Below are 15,032 nucleotides of genomic sequence, written 5' to 3'. Positions count from 1 at the left end.
ACAATTCTAGTTAATTCCGTGGTATTCACTGTGTTTTTAGTAGTAATCCAAGAGTACTTGTCTCCTGTTTGATATTTCAATAACTGAATCAAAAACAATAACATATCTTTTCAAGCAAGTCTTTTGACAAAATCCTGGAGTATCTAATAGGTGCTCTGCCTTTTAACTGCTGACTTCTTTTTGGCACCTTTTCTGTCCACACAGGTTTTTTTTTTTTTTTTATACAGTCTCTGGGTATATACTATCAACCTGTCTCCCTCCTTGATCCTTGATCTCGCAATATTAGGCACCACGTCCCCCACAATGTTTGTGCCAGCTGTTTTCAAATGACGCTTGTGCAAACTGAACCCTCTTTAACAAGAGTACCGACACCCCGGAAACGATTGTGAAATATACCCCTAACCCACTGCGGTATTGTGTGCTTGTTCCAATAAATCCTGGTAATTATCCTCCAGCCTGACTCATATATAGTCTGACATATATCTGGCATCATCGTGGTTTGGTACTCTGTCCTCTGGCATAAACAATAACAGACAAAAATATGGAGAGGGAGAGTCTGCTTTGGGGTCGGAAAACTGCATAATTAATGAAATTTAAAAGGGGTCAGACATCAAGGTTGATGTGAAGAGGAGGACTTCTGCCCACTCCCAAAATGAGGCCAGAACAGGTGGGGGGACAGGAGTCTAAGAACTCACATTAATTTGAGTTGCCTCTGTTGTAGGCAACTGTTCTAACTGATCACAATGAAGGTAAAGAAATTCCCATTTACTTGGGTATAACTACTAGACTTACATTTATTAGGCTTTATGGAAAAATCTTCCCAGATCTTACTGGATAATATTCAATGTACAAAGATACAATCACAAACCAAGTACACATGATTTATAATAAACTGGCTGCAGCATATTTTCTTTTGCTTAAGTGTGTTTGATTTATTTTGTCCAAGCAGACAAAGACTCCTTTGGCAAAACATTCTGTCCCTCCAGAGGAATCAAGTGTCTCTGGTGACTCCCGTGCTCCTCATTACTCATGTGCTGATGCCCAACTGGTTGGGCACGTCCCGACCAATGGTGCCTTGGAGTTACAAAGGAACATCATCAGGGCAGTCGGAGAAATCAATAACTATCTGAAGAATTTGACTGATGTTCTCACTGATAGAAACGTTTCATTAAGAGAACGTGGTAAAAAGATGAATTCTGCGGGGTGGCCTGGTAGTCCAGTGGTTGGGGCACGTACCACATGAGCGCAAGACGCTCTTAGTAGGCAGTCACTGGTTCGACTCCCAACTGGCCAGACTCTTTCCTGCATGTCGTTCCCCTCTCTCTACCCCCTTTCCTGTCAGTCTCTACTGTTCTTTAATAAAGGCACAAAAAGCACCCCTCCCAAAAAAATAAAAAAATTAGTTCTATTTGCTGACCTATATTGTTCCACTTACATTTAGCCAGGTCTGACTAGCTACTATATGAATTTGCCTTGGACCCAGACCCTTGGGTATCTCTTGCAGCTGTTTGTTTTTCCTGTGCGAAAATGCCAGCATAATACGGCAAAATTTTTCAGGCTGGTACAAAAGTGTGCCACCAGTCCTGAGAAGGCAGTGCCAGCAACTCTTCAGCTGCCCTATCCCTCTCTTGACAACTGACCAAGTGCGGGAATGGAGATCATTGTACATCCGCTCTCGGTCAGTGGCTGGGGGTTGGCGAGTTTCAGATTTTCCTGCCTGCATAGTAAAAAACATGATATGCATGATAGTCCACTGTCTCTTGAAATGAATGAAATAGTTCACTGTAATATGAGGTTTAGTTTTTTTTACTTTTTACTAAGGCTGTCAAAGTTAACGTGTTATTAACACGTTAACGTAACATGCCTTTAACGGGAGTTATTTTTTTAACGTGATTAACGCTTGTGACATTTGAACCTCGGGCCACTCCGTAGCTCGGGAAATCAGGAAGTAATGCACCGAGGTCGATGCCGTCGAGAGCAGTAATGGATTATTATTAACATTATAGTATAATGTTACAGTTAGTAAATTGGTATGCCCATCTGTAATTTTTTTTTGTTGGGCTTTTGTTTTAGTTTATTTCAGCATCTTGTTTTACAATGCAGTTTGCACGTTAGTTACTTGAACTGAGAGTATTTCTCATTGTAGCAATAAATAAACATGATTTTTTTGCATAAAGCAAGCATTTGTCTATTCTCATGTTGAAAAAAGTATTACAATTTGAAAAAAATCATTTTAAGGTACATTTAGAACAGATTAAAAATATGCGATTAATCATGATTAACTATGATCACTCATGCGATTAATCGTGAATATTTTAATCGATTGACAGCCCTACTTTTTACGTCTGCCATATTGCAATGCGCTATGAGGGCAAAAGGTGAGACTGTCCAAATCCTTTCCAACTTTGTAAATGCCATACACAGACAAACATGGGCTTGCTGGAAAGTGCTGATTCTCTAGTTTAAGAGGAAATGAATGGCACGCCTCTTGCTCAGACCCTTACAAGAGTAATGTCACTGGAAAGACAATCATGTATAGAGGGGTGTGTGATTCTGTGGATTTCAGAGGAGTAATTTAACATGTATTAATTGCTCACCAAAAAGCCACCCATTGCACACCCAGCCAGCCTGTAGCCTGTTCCCAACCATCCTGGTTGTTAAAATGAATGAAGGATATTTTTTATCAACATAGGCAAATTCATCCTCTGATGGTACCTTTACAGCAGTGGGGGTGCAGTCGATTACTCCGATTGTATTAGGGAAACCAGCTCTTGTTGCAAATTGTACTTTAATATCAGCCTGCTCAACCAGATCGTATTGGAACTTAATATACCTGGCTGACATATGGATGATCCCGTCCCATATAGTTGGCATGGTGCAGTTCAAGGATGACTGGTACAGTCTGGTCTGGTCTGCCTGATCCCTCTGGAATGCCCCTGTTGCCAAGAAACCCAGTGTAGTCAGCACACATGAGGGAACTGGTGAAGTGTGACTCCTCACTGGGTCCCTTTCCAAACCCAGACTCAACTCAGCACTTCCAAGAGGATTGAGGTAGGAAATCTGAAACGGCTGATTAGCCAGTCATCATCATGGGACAAATAATCAGCATAGTTGCTAAATACCCGTCCTCATCTAATTCTGCCATTGGCAAGGTCTTCTAATAAGGACAAAGAAACTGTAGTTGTTCAGGTATGTATTGAATCCTTTAGCACATGCTTTTATGTCCATACAACTGAATGTATTATTGTTTCCAATAAGGTTCGTTTGAAGAGAAGTTGTTCTGATGTGTGTCCAACAGACTCATAAACCAGTTTCTAATGTCAGTAGTTTTGCTGCATCACCTCTGTGTGTCGCCAATGGACTGAAACCATTAGAAACATGTGCACGGCGGACACGAGGCTGGACTGCAGGAACACTCATTCATTTAATTCTTGATACATCTGACCGTGAGTGTGAAAGATGGCGTACACAACATTTTTGTGTGTACACATTTGTACATAAGGCCCCTGGCAATTGAAGAACAGCTTGAAAAGGTTGAGAGGTGACCAGGACCAAGTGATGTCCGTCCTGGGTCCTGGTCCATTGGGTTCAAACTTTGGCAGATGTAGAGGAGAGGTGGCAGATATGGTTTCTCCACAACCAGAGCTACCTGCCAGAGTTGGTCAGAGAACTACGGACTGCTGCTGCAGCATCAGAAGATCTGAGAAGCTGGTCTGTTGGTGATGTAAAGAGGAGCAGATGTTCTTCATCCTCATACCTAACTCATCTTCTAGGGGAAATTTAAGGGTGTGGTAGTGGATGACCCACTCCACCTCCTGTGTCCCACTTGCCCCTGTGGTTGAAACATGTTTGCCACAAACCATTAAGACTCATTGCAAATTTGAAAATCTGATTGGCAGTTCTCATCAATGTGTTCTCTATGAGAGGGTGGCCTGGCACTCAGTGTCTCTACTATGGCCTATATAGTAAGTGTTCATTTGTACACTTTGATTTATAAAGTCATTCTTGTTATTGGATTGGATTGGCTTTATTGTCACTGTAACAGTACAAGTACAATTGCAGCGAAATTACAACAATCACCCCGTCAACACATAACAGGATGACTGAAAAAAAGAAATAAACCCAAACTATACTCCGGGGGGGGGGGGGGGGGTACAGTGTGGATTTGAAAAAAAAACCTCGGCAACATAAGCATATATAAGCACATTTTACAACATATCGACGCAAACAACTTGCTCCAGGGGAGGGGGGAGGGGGGGAGGAGGTGGTTCCAGTACAGACAGGCAGCCAGCCTTAGCCGCTGCCATTGAGGCGCCGCCATCGGACCCCGCCCGCTGCACTGGATGGGAAGAAGCGGCGAAGGCGTGGGATGGGGTTGGGGGTTGGGGTGTGTGTTGCATATGTACATGTGAGGAGTGCCGTGAATGTGTGTGTGCATAGGCCTGGAGAGTCGCTTCGTCTAGTTCACAATCAGTGCCTCAGTTCGCAGGGTGTCATCGCGATAACACAGCAAGTTGCCATGGAGACATCCTTGATCGGGTCCCGGACGGAGTCAACAATCAACAGGTGTCCGTGGAGGAAAGGAGGGAGGGGTAGGAGTAGAAGCGTCTCACTGCAGCGATCTCGTGGGGGAGTTGTTCCAGCACCGGCCTTGGCCAAGGCTGATGCTGTGGGGGCCGGAACGCAGATTAGATTATGATTGTTTGGGTTAGGGCGAGCAGTCGTATTTCAATAGACACGGCTTACTCTGTTAGTCCATTCTGGTCATCTCCATCCATTCTCCTTTGCAAAGCTGCAAGCTTCTCCAAGATGTGACCCATGTTGCGATTTATGTCCACAGTCTGAGCGTTAACAGCTCTGTCTATTACCACAGACAGGGTGTTGACAGCTCCTTCCAAGGTGGTTCCCAAGTTGCGGTTCACAATCACAGTCTGAGTGCTTACAGCTTTACTCACTCCATCAATTATGTCGGGCAGCGTGAGGATTTGGACTGCTGTCACCGTCTTCCGAATTTTCCGATACACCAGGGCAATGCTTAATCCAATCAGCAGAAAGCCTGATATCACAGTTCCCAGAATATAGAGATCTTCGATGTTTTCAATGGAAAGACTCGCCAGGCACACGACCCTCCAGTCCTCTCAGGAGTCCCTCATCCCATAGGATTTGAAAATCTCACAACTTCAGAAAATTTCACAATGTACATTCTTGGCAAGTGGTCTGTAACACCAAGCAACCGTAGACAAACTGCTCTTTAATAGGTCCAGGTCCTGTTTTTGCAGTTATATCATAAATGAGACAGACAGAGGTGAATTGCAGAGTAAGGTCTTAACAATGGCTGGGCAGATACATTCTGCAGCGAGCTCAAGGTAAGAAGGCTGATTTTGATCACAGAATCTTTCTTTCCCAGTTGTGTAGCCTTGTTAAAATGTGCGCGTTAGATAGCATCCTGGTGAGCCTTCAGCTTGTTACAAAGTAGCAACATGGATTTTCTTGTGTCTTTTTTATTTCTGCCAGGCAGATTATATTTTTGGTCCCAACAGTCTGATTGATAGCTGGGTATCTGAAAAACAGGTTTTAGTAAAATTAGGTGGAGAATGTGAGAAACTATTTTTCGTGCAGAATCTTTAAATTGTTTTACATTTTTGTATATTTTTGCTGTTCAGTATATGGTGTCATGGTGGTATAATGCAATCTTCCTGCACTGGGACTCACCTGAGAGAGCAGCTGAGGCCACATTTATATTAGATGAGGCACCATGAAGCTTTTGACAGTGTGTCAGGAAAAGCTTCAATGAAAGAAGGCATAACAACATCTGGTGATTTGCAAAAATTATAACAACCATTAAAGAGTGCAGTCAGCGCATAGCTCGGTCATTCACTTTCTATATGTGTTACAAAATCAGAGCAATGGGTGACCTGATAGTGCATACCACATGGATGTAAATACCATGAGCAACTTTGTGGTTTCTCTCCACTAAAACTGAATATGATGTTAAAACAAGGATTTTGTTTTGGATGTTCTGATAATGATCGTTATTTCATCAGAATGCTAAACTAGGTGTGATCATTTGTAAGTACAATAGATGTACAATAGAATAGAAATATAGAAAATAGAAACAACATGGCAGTGTGCTGGACAACAGAAATGCAGGAGGATGGTTGCATGTAACCACAAAAAATATATATTCATGTATGCATGTAAAGAAAGTTCTTATTTAAAAACAGAATGTGCTTCACAGTGTTGGGCTTTAGGCACTTTTTCCAGCCTTGGAAATGATTATTTTCAATGGCACTGGGGATCCAAAGATATTGCATAGCCATCTGAAATAACTGGGGTTGTAAAGGCTTTGTGAGTCATCCAATACATTAGTGGCTCTTCTGACCTTGCCAAATGTGAGTCTTTTAGATACCTAGACAAACACAATATTTGTACTTTAATTGGATATATTTTATTTGAACAGCAGATGATAAATGCAAAATGTACCTCTGGCCTTTGGCAACGGTACTAGCTGTTGCACTTGATTGCTGCAATTCATCGAGCAGGCTCCAGAGATTACCTTCCTGCGGGTGTCCTGAGGTCACTGACATTGGTGCTACTGACTGTGGTGATGGAGGTGGTACAACGTATGCACATTGTCAAGTCCGTCTTTCAACTGAAGCCTGTGAACAACTCACACTGCAGAACCCCGTTTTCTTGAACCTTGTGTCTAGTAGTGTGGACAAGGACATACAGGATAGTTATTTCTCTGTCACAGAGAATTTTTTTCAACATTTTTTTTCACATAATTTGTTATTTTGTTTGGCTTTTTTCTGTTTTAGCGTCTTGACAAAAGGGATGATCTTTGACTAAGATACCCTTTTTTCTTCAGGTAACTCTACAGTGGCTTGGGGGAAAGACCTGAGCACTTGAAGACATTGGTAAATTACTTAACACTCTTCAGAAAAGAAGGGAATGAGGTCAGCAATTAAAGTAGCAGCAGCTGCTCCCACAGCCAAGCTTTTCCTTGGCTTTGGTGCTTGATTTAAAATCCCCCACTATTTTATATGCACTAGAGTAAATATCATCAAGCTCTGCTGTTTGGCCAAGTGACCATCTCAACATTAGGTTGAGCACAAAGCAGGTGATCTGTCACAGTTCCAGTATGTTTGCACATGCTGTCACCAGGCTCCTCACTCCGGACTTAGGAAAGTGTGCATAAAAGGTCCAAAAAGTTTGCTAGAGAGCCCCCATGGACTTGATAGTTTGACAGTGAAACAGCCCTAAGACATCATATCATGGTCTTACTGGGAATGTGTCTCGAAGTCTGTGAGTCAGTGAGGGTGGACGTTAGGATTGGACCTACGTCTCTGGCCTGGATTGGGAATCCTTTTGCCCTAAAGAGTTAGAGGAGGTGGCTGGGGAGAGGAAGTCTGGGGAGCCCTGCTTAGACTGCTGCCCTCATGACCAGGATGAGGACAAACGGTAAAAAATGGATGGATGGCAAATGAGTTTATCACATTAAATTGATTCATCTTATAATTTATTTAGAGTGGTAGCAATTATTCATGAAATCACAGAGAAGCAGCCTTAAAATCGTCATTTTTGTCCTCGTGTCCAGTTCCCCAGCTGCTTAAAATACATATGAAGCTAAGTGTAAGTTCAATTGGGATGGCTATCTTTATGCCTCTTTTATTCACAATTCTCTCTCGCCCTATCCCTCTCTCAACCCACTTCTTGTAATCAGCTGACCTTTGGTGTTTAGTTACTGGTGAGTTGAGGTAAAATTCTTCTCAGCAGATGCTAAAGGATGTGATGGAAGGCAAAAATTTTTAATTGTCAATATTATTATTAGCTTGCCCTCAGTGGACAGCTGGGAACTTCTTTCATCTATAAAGAAGGTAATTCTCCATTATTAACACAACCACACATTGCCATCACTGCCTTTGCAATGTATACCTACCTGTGGGCAAGTTTGGCTCAGATAAATGTAGTCAGCTACTGAATGCAAATGACATGGTCATTTTTTTTTGTTGTGATGACTTAACATGGATGCACAGAAACCACATTAAGCCACTTTCTCTGGAAAACTCTGAAGCCCTTTTGCTCAAGCACACTGCTCACTTGATTGTTTGTGTATTGGGATGGAAGATGGTGACTTGCTGTTATATCTGTATTTGATGATGAGTGTCGTCTTTGACTGTGTGCTTTTGTTTTGTGTTTTTTCTAATATTTTTTGGGTGGTTCAGACAGGTTGTTTGGCCAGGATCTGATGAGGCAGGTGTGTCATCACTACAACACAGTGTAATAGCTGTTGGATACAACGTTATTGTTCTGTGAGCTGAAATGCACTGGGCAGTGGAGCATGCAGAGGTGCTGGAGGGACTGGGGGCACTAGAGGCTGTAGAGGTGGAGGATGCAGAGATGCTGGTGGCTGCCAATGCCCTGAAGGATGCAGAGACACATGGACCTTTTGACGGGTCTGCCGGACCACATTTTTGAATATGGCCCATAAATATATTTTAGTGGGTTATATTCCTTCCACGGTTGCAGCAGTGGTGGCTTAATAATGGTGGCTAATGGTGACATCCAGCATAGCATCTGTTCATTTTATAACCTAAACAAATTTCAATTTAAATTAAATGCAAAACATTACTAGTAGATAATTTGTACATTTTGACAAGATCTGCAACATTTATACTGATAAATACCTTCATGCGTAACTGCTGTCTTCTCATGGGTCTGCATATGTGCCACAACATATGCATAATGTCCCACTTTGTAGCTGAACCAGTGTTCATGGTTTGGGCCTTCACAAATGAGGTACTGAAAGATACCCTTAGTACATACTGATGTATGGAGCTGGAAGCTATTTAAAAAAGTAAGTTTTGTTTATATAACAAAATTTCATCAAAACACATTAAAACACTTCAGAAGTCACATTCCCTAAATGTGTAACACATCCACATAAGTAAGCCAATTAAACTCTATTCAGGTTTGAGTTATTTTTTTTTATTATTTCAGACTTTAATGATTCAAAAAAAGATGTAGTTTAGTCAACATACTTACAAATGAAAGAATGAAAGAAATGAAATCATCCGTGTTGCTGGACACAACCTAAAACTGTTATGGTACATTCATGTCAACATCTGCTGGTAATCATGACTAAGAATCTCTAATTATTCAAAATAGATCTATTCAACTAATGAAGGGGTAGTATATGAGGTTAATGGTTCATGGGGTTGATACATACACACCTGTTCGAATGCTGATGAAAGGCATCTAAAGTTTTACCATTTTCGCTGGTTACGAGATGTTGCAACAACAACTGGTGATGGAGGAGTGAAACTGAGATATAAGGATGCATTTTCACATGTTTTCAGATTAGTATGGAAACAGCCTAAATTAATAATTACAACAATTCTAACATTTTCACTTCACACTTTATGTGTAGGAAATGTGAAAACAAGCGTATAATCTGCATGTCAGAGCCTATAACAATTAATACTCACATCTTAAACCTCATTTCAACTGATCACTGACATCTTCTGCCCCTAATTCTTATAAAATTATAGTATTTCAGTAGTAATGTACAGCTAAAATAATTGTATTATACATTTCAGTTTGACACTGTTACCAAGGCAACAATGAATTACAACAAATTCAGCCCGTCCGCCCATCAAAAGTTATTATCTAGCTGTAACTTTAAGTCTTCTGCACTTCAATTTAAAATGGTACCTGAGAGAAGTCTTCAAGAAAGATGATGAACTGGTTGGTCTGGCAAATGTACAGCTGGTTATCTTTCCCATCTCCAATAAAGAGTAGCACAAAGCCTCCTTCCTGTGCTCTCTACAGGAACCATCAAATGGGGCCAAAACCACAGTTACAATAATAAAAATGATCTCCAAGTCATTCTGATGAAGTTACATTAAAAGTTATTATTCATAAGAAGAGATGTGTGATGGCTTATAACTTTTTAACTGAAAAATGATTTGAATATGAAAAAAAAGGTTTCCGCTGTGTTGTAGTCACTCGTTATAGAGTGTAAAGCTTTTGAAATCGATATCTTGACATTCTGGGAAGAAAATGAAAAGATTTTAATGTTTTTGTAATATTTAAAGAAAACAATACAAAATGTAAAGCCCACTTAGTTTTCCCAGAATTCTCAACCATATGTGACACTTTTCTCAGCCGTTGGAGTTCGCATTGAGATGCACAGCTGTGAGCTTGATAAAATCTTGATAAAAGTTGTATCTGGATTTTTAGATGTTATAGAGAACAGTAAATTATAGAACAGGTGACAGCTGAAGTATTAATGTAGATGTATTGCTACTGATGCCCTCTTTCACAAATATTTGCAATAAGTTTGATCACATCAAGATTTTCATGCTAAAGTTGTGCACACTTTTCCACAGTTGGTGAGTGAATCAGGCTCTTTTACTTATCCACTGCTTTGTGTGTCTGTGTCCTGCAGGCTCACGTTTTGCTGACTGCCTGATTCCCTGCCATCCCCAGTTTGGTATTCTTGTCCTGCATAAGCATGAGGTGTTGTGATTGCCTCTGACAGCTATGCTAATGTTTTCTCCCACTTTATGTCATGCTGAGAGGGATGAGTGTCCCTTTGTCAGTTTGTTCATGTCAGAGTGTTTCTGCAAAAATGTGACTGTATGCAGAGAGACAGTGGTACAACAGGACCAGACATTTTTCCTTGACCCCTGTGACCGGGAGAAAAACACCTGTGAACAAAAGTCTGCTCTTAATGATGGCAACAAAGAAGAATTGGTTGAAATTATGTGTGTGATGAAGCACAAAGCAAAAGGGATGATGTTCACTCCAAAAACCATAATTGGATGATGGCGCAGACTGTGTGTATAGGCATGGACATTTACTGTTCCAAAGTGCCACATAGCCTACTGTCTTACAGCATGTCTAAAAAAGAGGTGAGTCTTATCTGTGGGCCAGTGTGTGGCATGTGCATGGTGGCTGCAGATCACCTTTGTTTTCATTTCGGTGCCCATGTTAACGGGTTAGCACGGACACTCTCTACAGATTCCATGCATCGTAGTTTCAATGTCTAGGCTGAATCAGAATAGGACAGATGAAAAACTCTAAACATTATATGGTGGCATTTTAGTGATATTTTCTGTCAAAATAAATCAGAAATTAATCAATAATGAAAAGAAATCCAATGTTCAAGCAGCCTGCTGATAGCCATTATCAGGCCCGGAAATAGACTGGGGGGGGGGCTTTAAGAGACGTTGACTGGTCAGTGACTCCCAGACTTCAAGGCTCGTTGCTGGGGCACTCCATGTTCTCTCTGTGTTCTTTGGACTCCTTCATTTAATATCTATATCTAATAATGTATTCTTACATGGTCTGCTATATTAAAAGTCCAGCATTGTATTTTCTATTTAAATGGGATTCAACAATGTAATTGGCTATGTCGGTTTTAAATTGTAAACCCACCTCCACCCCACCCCCCTTCTGATGGGAGGACAACTTTCTCAATGCTCAATTATATTTAATTATCTAATATTAAATAGAATCTAAGCCTCACCCTGAACATTATTATTTGTATTATTATCTTCCATTGAACTATCTTACCCCTTAGATGCATAAGTGGGTCAAAAATGACCTAGTGAGGTTGTTTTCTTGAAATATCTTCGTAATGAAAAATTGTTATCATTTCATATTCCAGGTATTCCTCAAAAAACATGTTTTTGATATAATACCATTTACACTTTTAACTTACCTTTTATACATTTTAAGAAATTGTAGTTTTTGTATTACTACCCCAAGCTTCCATAAGTGGGTCAAAAATGACTCGCATGCATTTTCTATGGAATCCAATGGGAACCTTTGATTCTTATCAACTGTAGTTCTCAGGAATAAATTAACTGTGGACCACACAGACTATATCAGAAGTGTCACCCCTCAGGAAGATTATTTTACACAGCAAGAGCTGATACGTGTAAGTATTATCTTTATATAATATTGTGTGTGTGTGTCTTTCATGACTGTTGTTATTATTTATCAACAAATTAGCCTACTTTATAACTAGCTAACACTAGCTAGCTAACTAAGATAACTAACATTACTATATGTAGTGTCTGTGTGTGTGTGTGTGTGTGTGTGAGAGTGTATTTATTTATATAGCTACATATTGATCTATTGAAAACATTACTCTTATGTTTCCTCACCCAAGGTGTCATGGCTGCTAGATACACATCTGAAATGGTCCTACAGATGCTGGATGATGGAGAGGCAGTAACGGGGTTGGACTCCGAGTCTGAAATTTCTGATGATGAGGACCCAGACTATTGTCCAGGTGGCAGTGGCAGTCGTCCACCTGGAAATCCAACTGAACAGGATCAATCTGACTCAGAAGATTCCTCTTCTGTGTCCTCTGAAGAAGAAAGTGTCCAAATCATGTCCAACAGAATGAGTCAGAAGGGCTCTTACTGGAGCGAGTTACCTCCCACCCAGGGCAGAACACAGAGCCACAATATCCTCAGAAGCCGGTCAGGGCCTGCACAAGGGCTTAGCACCACTGTCTCACCAAAAGATGCATGGGAGCTCTTTATCACTGATGATATAATACAAGAGGTGATGAAGTGCACAAACTTGGAAGGACGGAGAGTAGCAACAGCTAGAGGAAAAGAATGGAAAAATGTCACCAAAGATGAATTCATGGCCTTCATTGGATTGACCCTGCTTGCAGGAAGTGAGAAGAACTGGGATGTATCAGTCCGTGAGCTGTTTGGGAGTCCTCTACATAATCCCATGTACAAGGCCACTATGGCTGTTGGAAGATTTGAAGATATTCGCCATACCTTGCGCTTCGATGATAAGAGGACCAGAGCCTTCCGACTGGAAACAGACCATATGGCAGCCTTCCGCTATGTATGGGACCTGTTCCTGGTCAACTGCAGACAGCGATTCATCCCCAGTGATTGTGTCATTGTGGACGAACAGCTTGTGCCATTCAGGGGTAGGTGCAAGTTTCTGCAGTACATGCCAAGCAAGCCCGCCAATTACGACCTAAAGATCTTCTGGGTTTGTGATGCACGCATCCCCTATGCAATAGATGGTATAGTTTACACGGGGAGACAACCAGGGGAAGAAGTTCAGAAGAATCTGGGGGAAAACATTGTCCAGCAGTTGTGTAGTAGATTTAGAAACACAGGTGGCACCATCACTATGGATAACTTTTTCACCAGTGTGCCTCTTGCGCAGCATCTCCTGGAGAAGGATCTCACTATTGTGGGGACTCTACGTCAGAACAAGCCATACATCCCTCCTCTGATGAAGCCTTCCAAGTCCAGGGAGGTTCACAGCACAGAGTTTGGATTCAACGACAGCCTTACCATGGTCAGCTATGTCAGAAAGAAAGGAAAAGCTGTTGTGCTCCTGAGCACGATGCACCACGACAAAGTAGTGGATGAAAATAGCAGAAAGAAAAAAACAGAAGTGATCACATTTTACAACAAGACGAAAGGAGGTGTAGACACCACTGACCAGATGGTTGGCACCTACACCTGCAAGCGCCAAACACAGAGGTGGCCCATAGTGCTGTGGCACAACATAATTGACATCGCCACCCTGAATGCCTACACCTTTTTCACAGCTCAGCACCCAGAATTCAAGAGCGGCATCACCAATGCACGACGGCTCTTCCTCAAAGAGCTGTCAAAGGAACTTGTCACACCACACATGAGGAGTCGACTGGAAGGCTGCCCCCAACTGCAAACCCTGATTATTGAAGCAATGGAAAGGTGTGGGGTGACAAAAGCCACAACCCAGCCACAGGAAAGAAGCAGACAGGGCCAACCAAAGAGAAAGAGGTGTCAGATCTGCCCAAGTAACAAAGATCGCAAAGTCAACAATAGGTGTGGGAAATGCAATGTACCTGTGTGCAATGATCACAGCCAGAAACAGGTAGTTTGTCTGAACTGCATCCAGTGATGAGACAAGAAGGCAAAACAGGGAAAAGAGAGAGGAACTGGACAGTTACACACATACATACACACAAACACACACACACACACACACACACACACACACACACACAATGGATGTTCACATTTTTCTATTGCTGTTCTGGGTAATTTTCTTTTTCGAAAATGTTAAAAAGTGAAAAATAAAGATATTTCAAACATGAAATCATTCTTGTGTGGTCCTAAATATAATACTAAATATTATACAAGTGATTATTCTTAACTAAAATGACAAAAATGGCATAAAAACACATTGATTCTAATATGGGTCATTTTTGACCCACTTATGGAAGAGTGTAGGGTCCAGTCACTCGTGCATCTAAGGGTTACAACAACATTTATTTTTCTTTTGTGTGTGTGTGTGTTTGTGTGTATTTTTCTTTTCTTTCTTTTTATTTTTATTTAGACTTTACACTCAAAATCTTTTCATAATACACACATGGGCTTAGTCTGTCTAAAGCATCAGTTAGCTACAACAGCATCAGTCTTCTGTGCAAAAAAAAAACAAAACAAAAAACACCAATTAATCCATATCTAGCCCAGTTTTTATGGCCTTCTTCGGAGGTAAGGACATGAGACAGCTCAGGAAAGACTGCCTTCAACCCTTGTAGGTGGAGAGGTCTGCAACAGCAGCATGACAAGAATTTCATTAGAAAAGTCTGTCAGTGGGTACACTACCTGTAGGGTACTCAACACCCATAGAGGGAGACTGAGGTGGAAGGCAATTCACTGCTTTCATTAGATCAAGGTTGCTCCTGGAGAACCTGGTCTCCATCTCTACAATGGCTCTGTCCAAAATATTGAGAAGAGCTCTCTTCAGACTGGAGAGGAGTCTTCAGTGTGGCCTACAGCCGACAGAGCAACACTACCTGTGAGCTGTAAACACATAGGGCACATAGGCTCTGAGCAGGTGAGCTGCTGGTTCAACCAGCCTGACTCTTTGCTGCGAGTCATTCCCCTCTCTCTCCCCTCTCATTTCCTGTCATCATCACTCATCTCCCTCAGAGCCTGCAAAGATGCACTGATTACTTCCCCAGCCACCAAACACTTTAAGGAGGA

At 41.5% G+C, this 15,032-nt stretch overlaps 1 protein-coding gene across 1 annotated transcript; it reads left to right on the top strand.

Moving 5' to 3' along the window:
- Positions 1–4,996: 4,996 nt before the first annotated feature.
- Positions 4,997–13,941, top strand: LOC139606142 (piggyBac transposable element-derived protein 4-like). Its single transcript, XM_071458167.1, has 2 exons — positions 4,997–11,947; positions 12,182–13,941. Exon 2 carries the CDS (start codon positions 12,187–12,189, stop codon positions 13,939–13,941), a length of 1,755 nt encoding a protein of 584 aa, XP_071314268.1. The 5' UTR covers positions 4,997–11,947; positions 12,182–12,186.
- Positions 13,942–15,032: the final 1,091 nt, after the last annotated feature.

This window comes from Trachinotus anak, unplaced genomic scaffold (assembly GCF_046630095.1).
Source record: "Trachinotus anak isolate AG129_WGS33_773 ecotype Australia unplaced genomic scaffold, CSIRO_AGI_Tana_v1 ptg000021l, whole genome shotgun sequence".
In the NCBI taxonomy this organism is placed as follows: Eukaryota; Metazoa; Chordata; class Actinopteri; order Carangiformes; family Carangidae; genus Trachinotus; species Trachinotus anak.
The sequence above is the reverse complement of the archived record's forward strand: the minus strand, read 5'-3'. Positions and strand labels throughout refer to the sequence as shown.

What these genes read in the sequence shown, in the direction of transcription:
- LOC139606142 (XM_071458167.1), top strand. Translation starts at nt 12,187, where the DNA reads ATGGCTGCTAGATACACATCTGAAATGGTCCTACAGATGCTGGATGAT.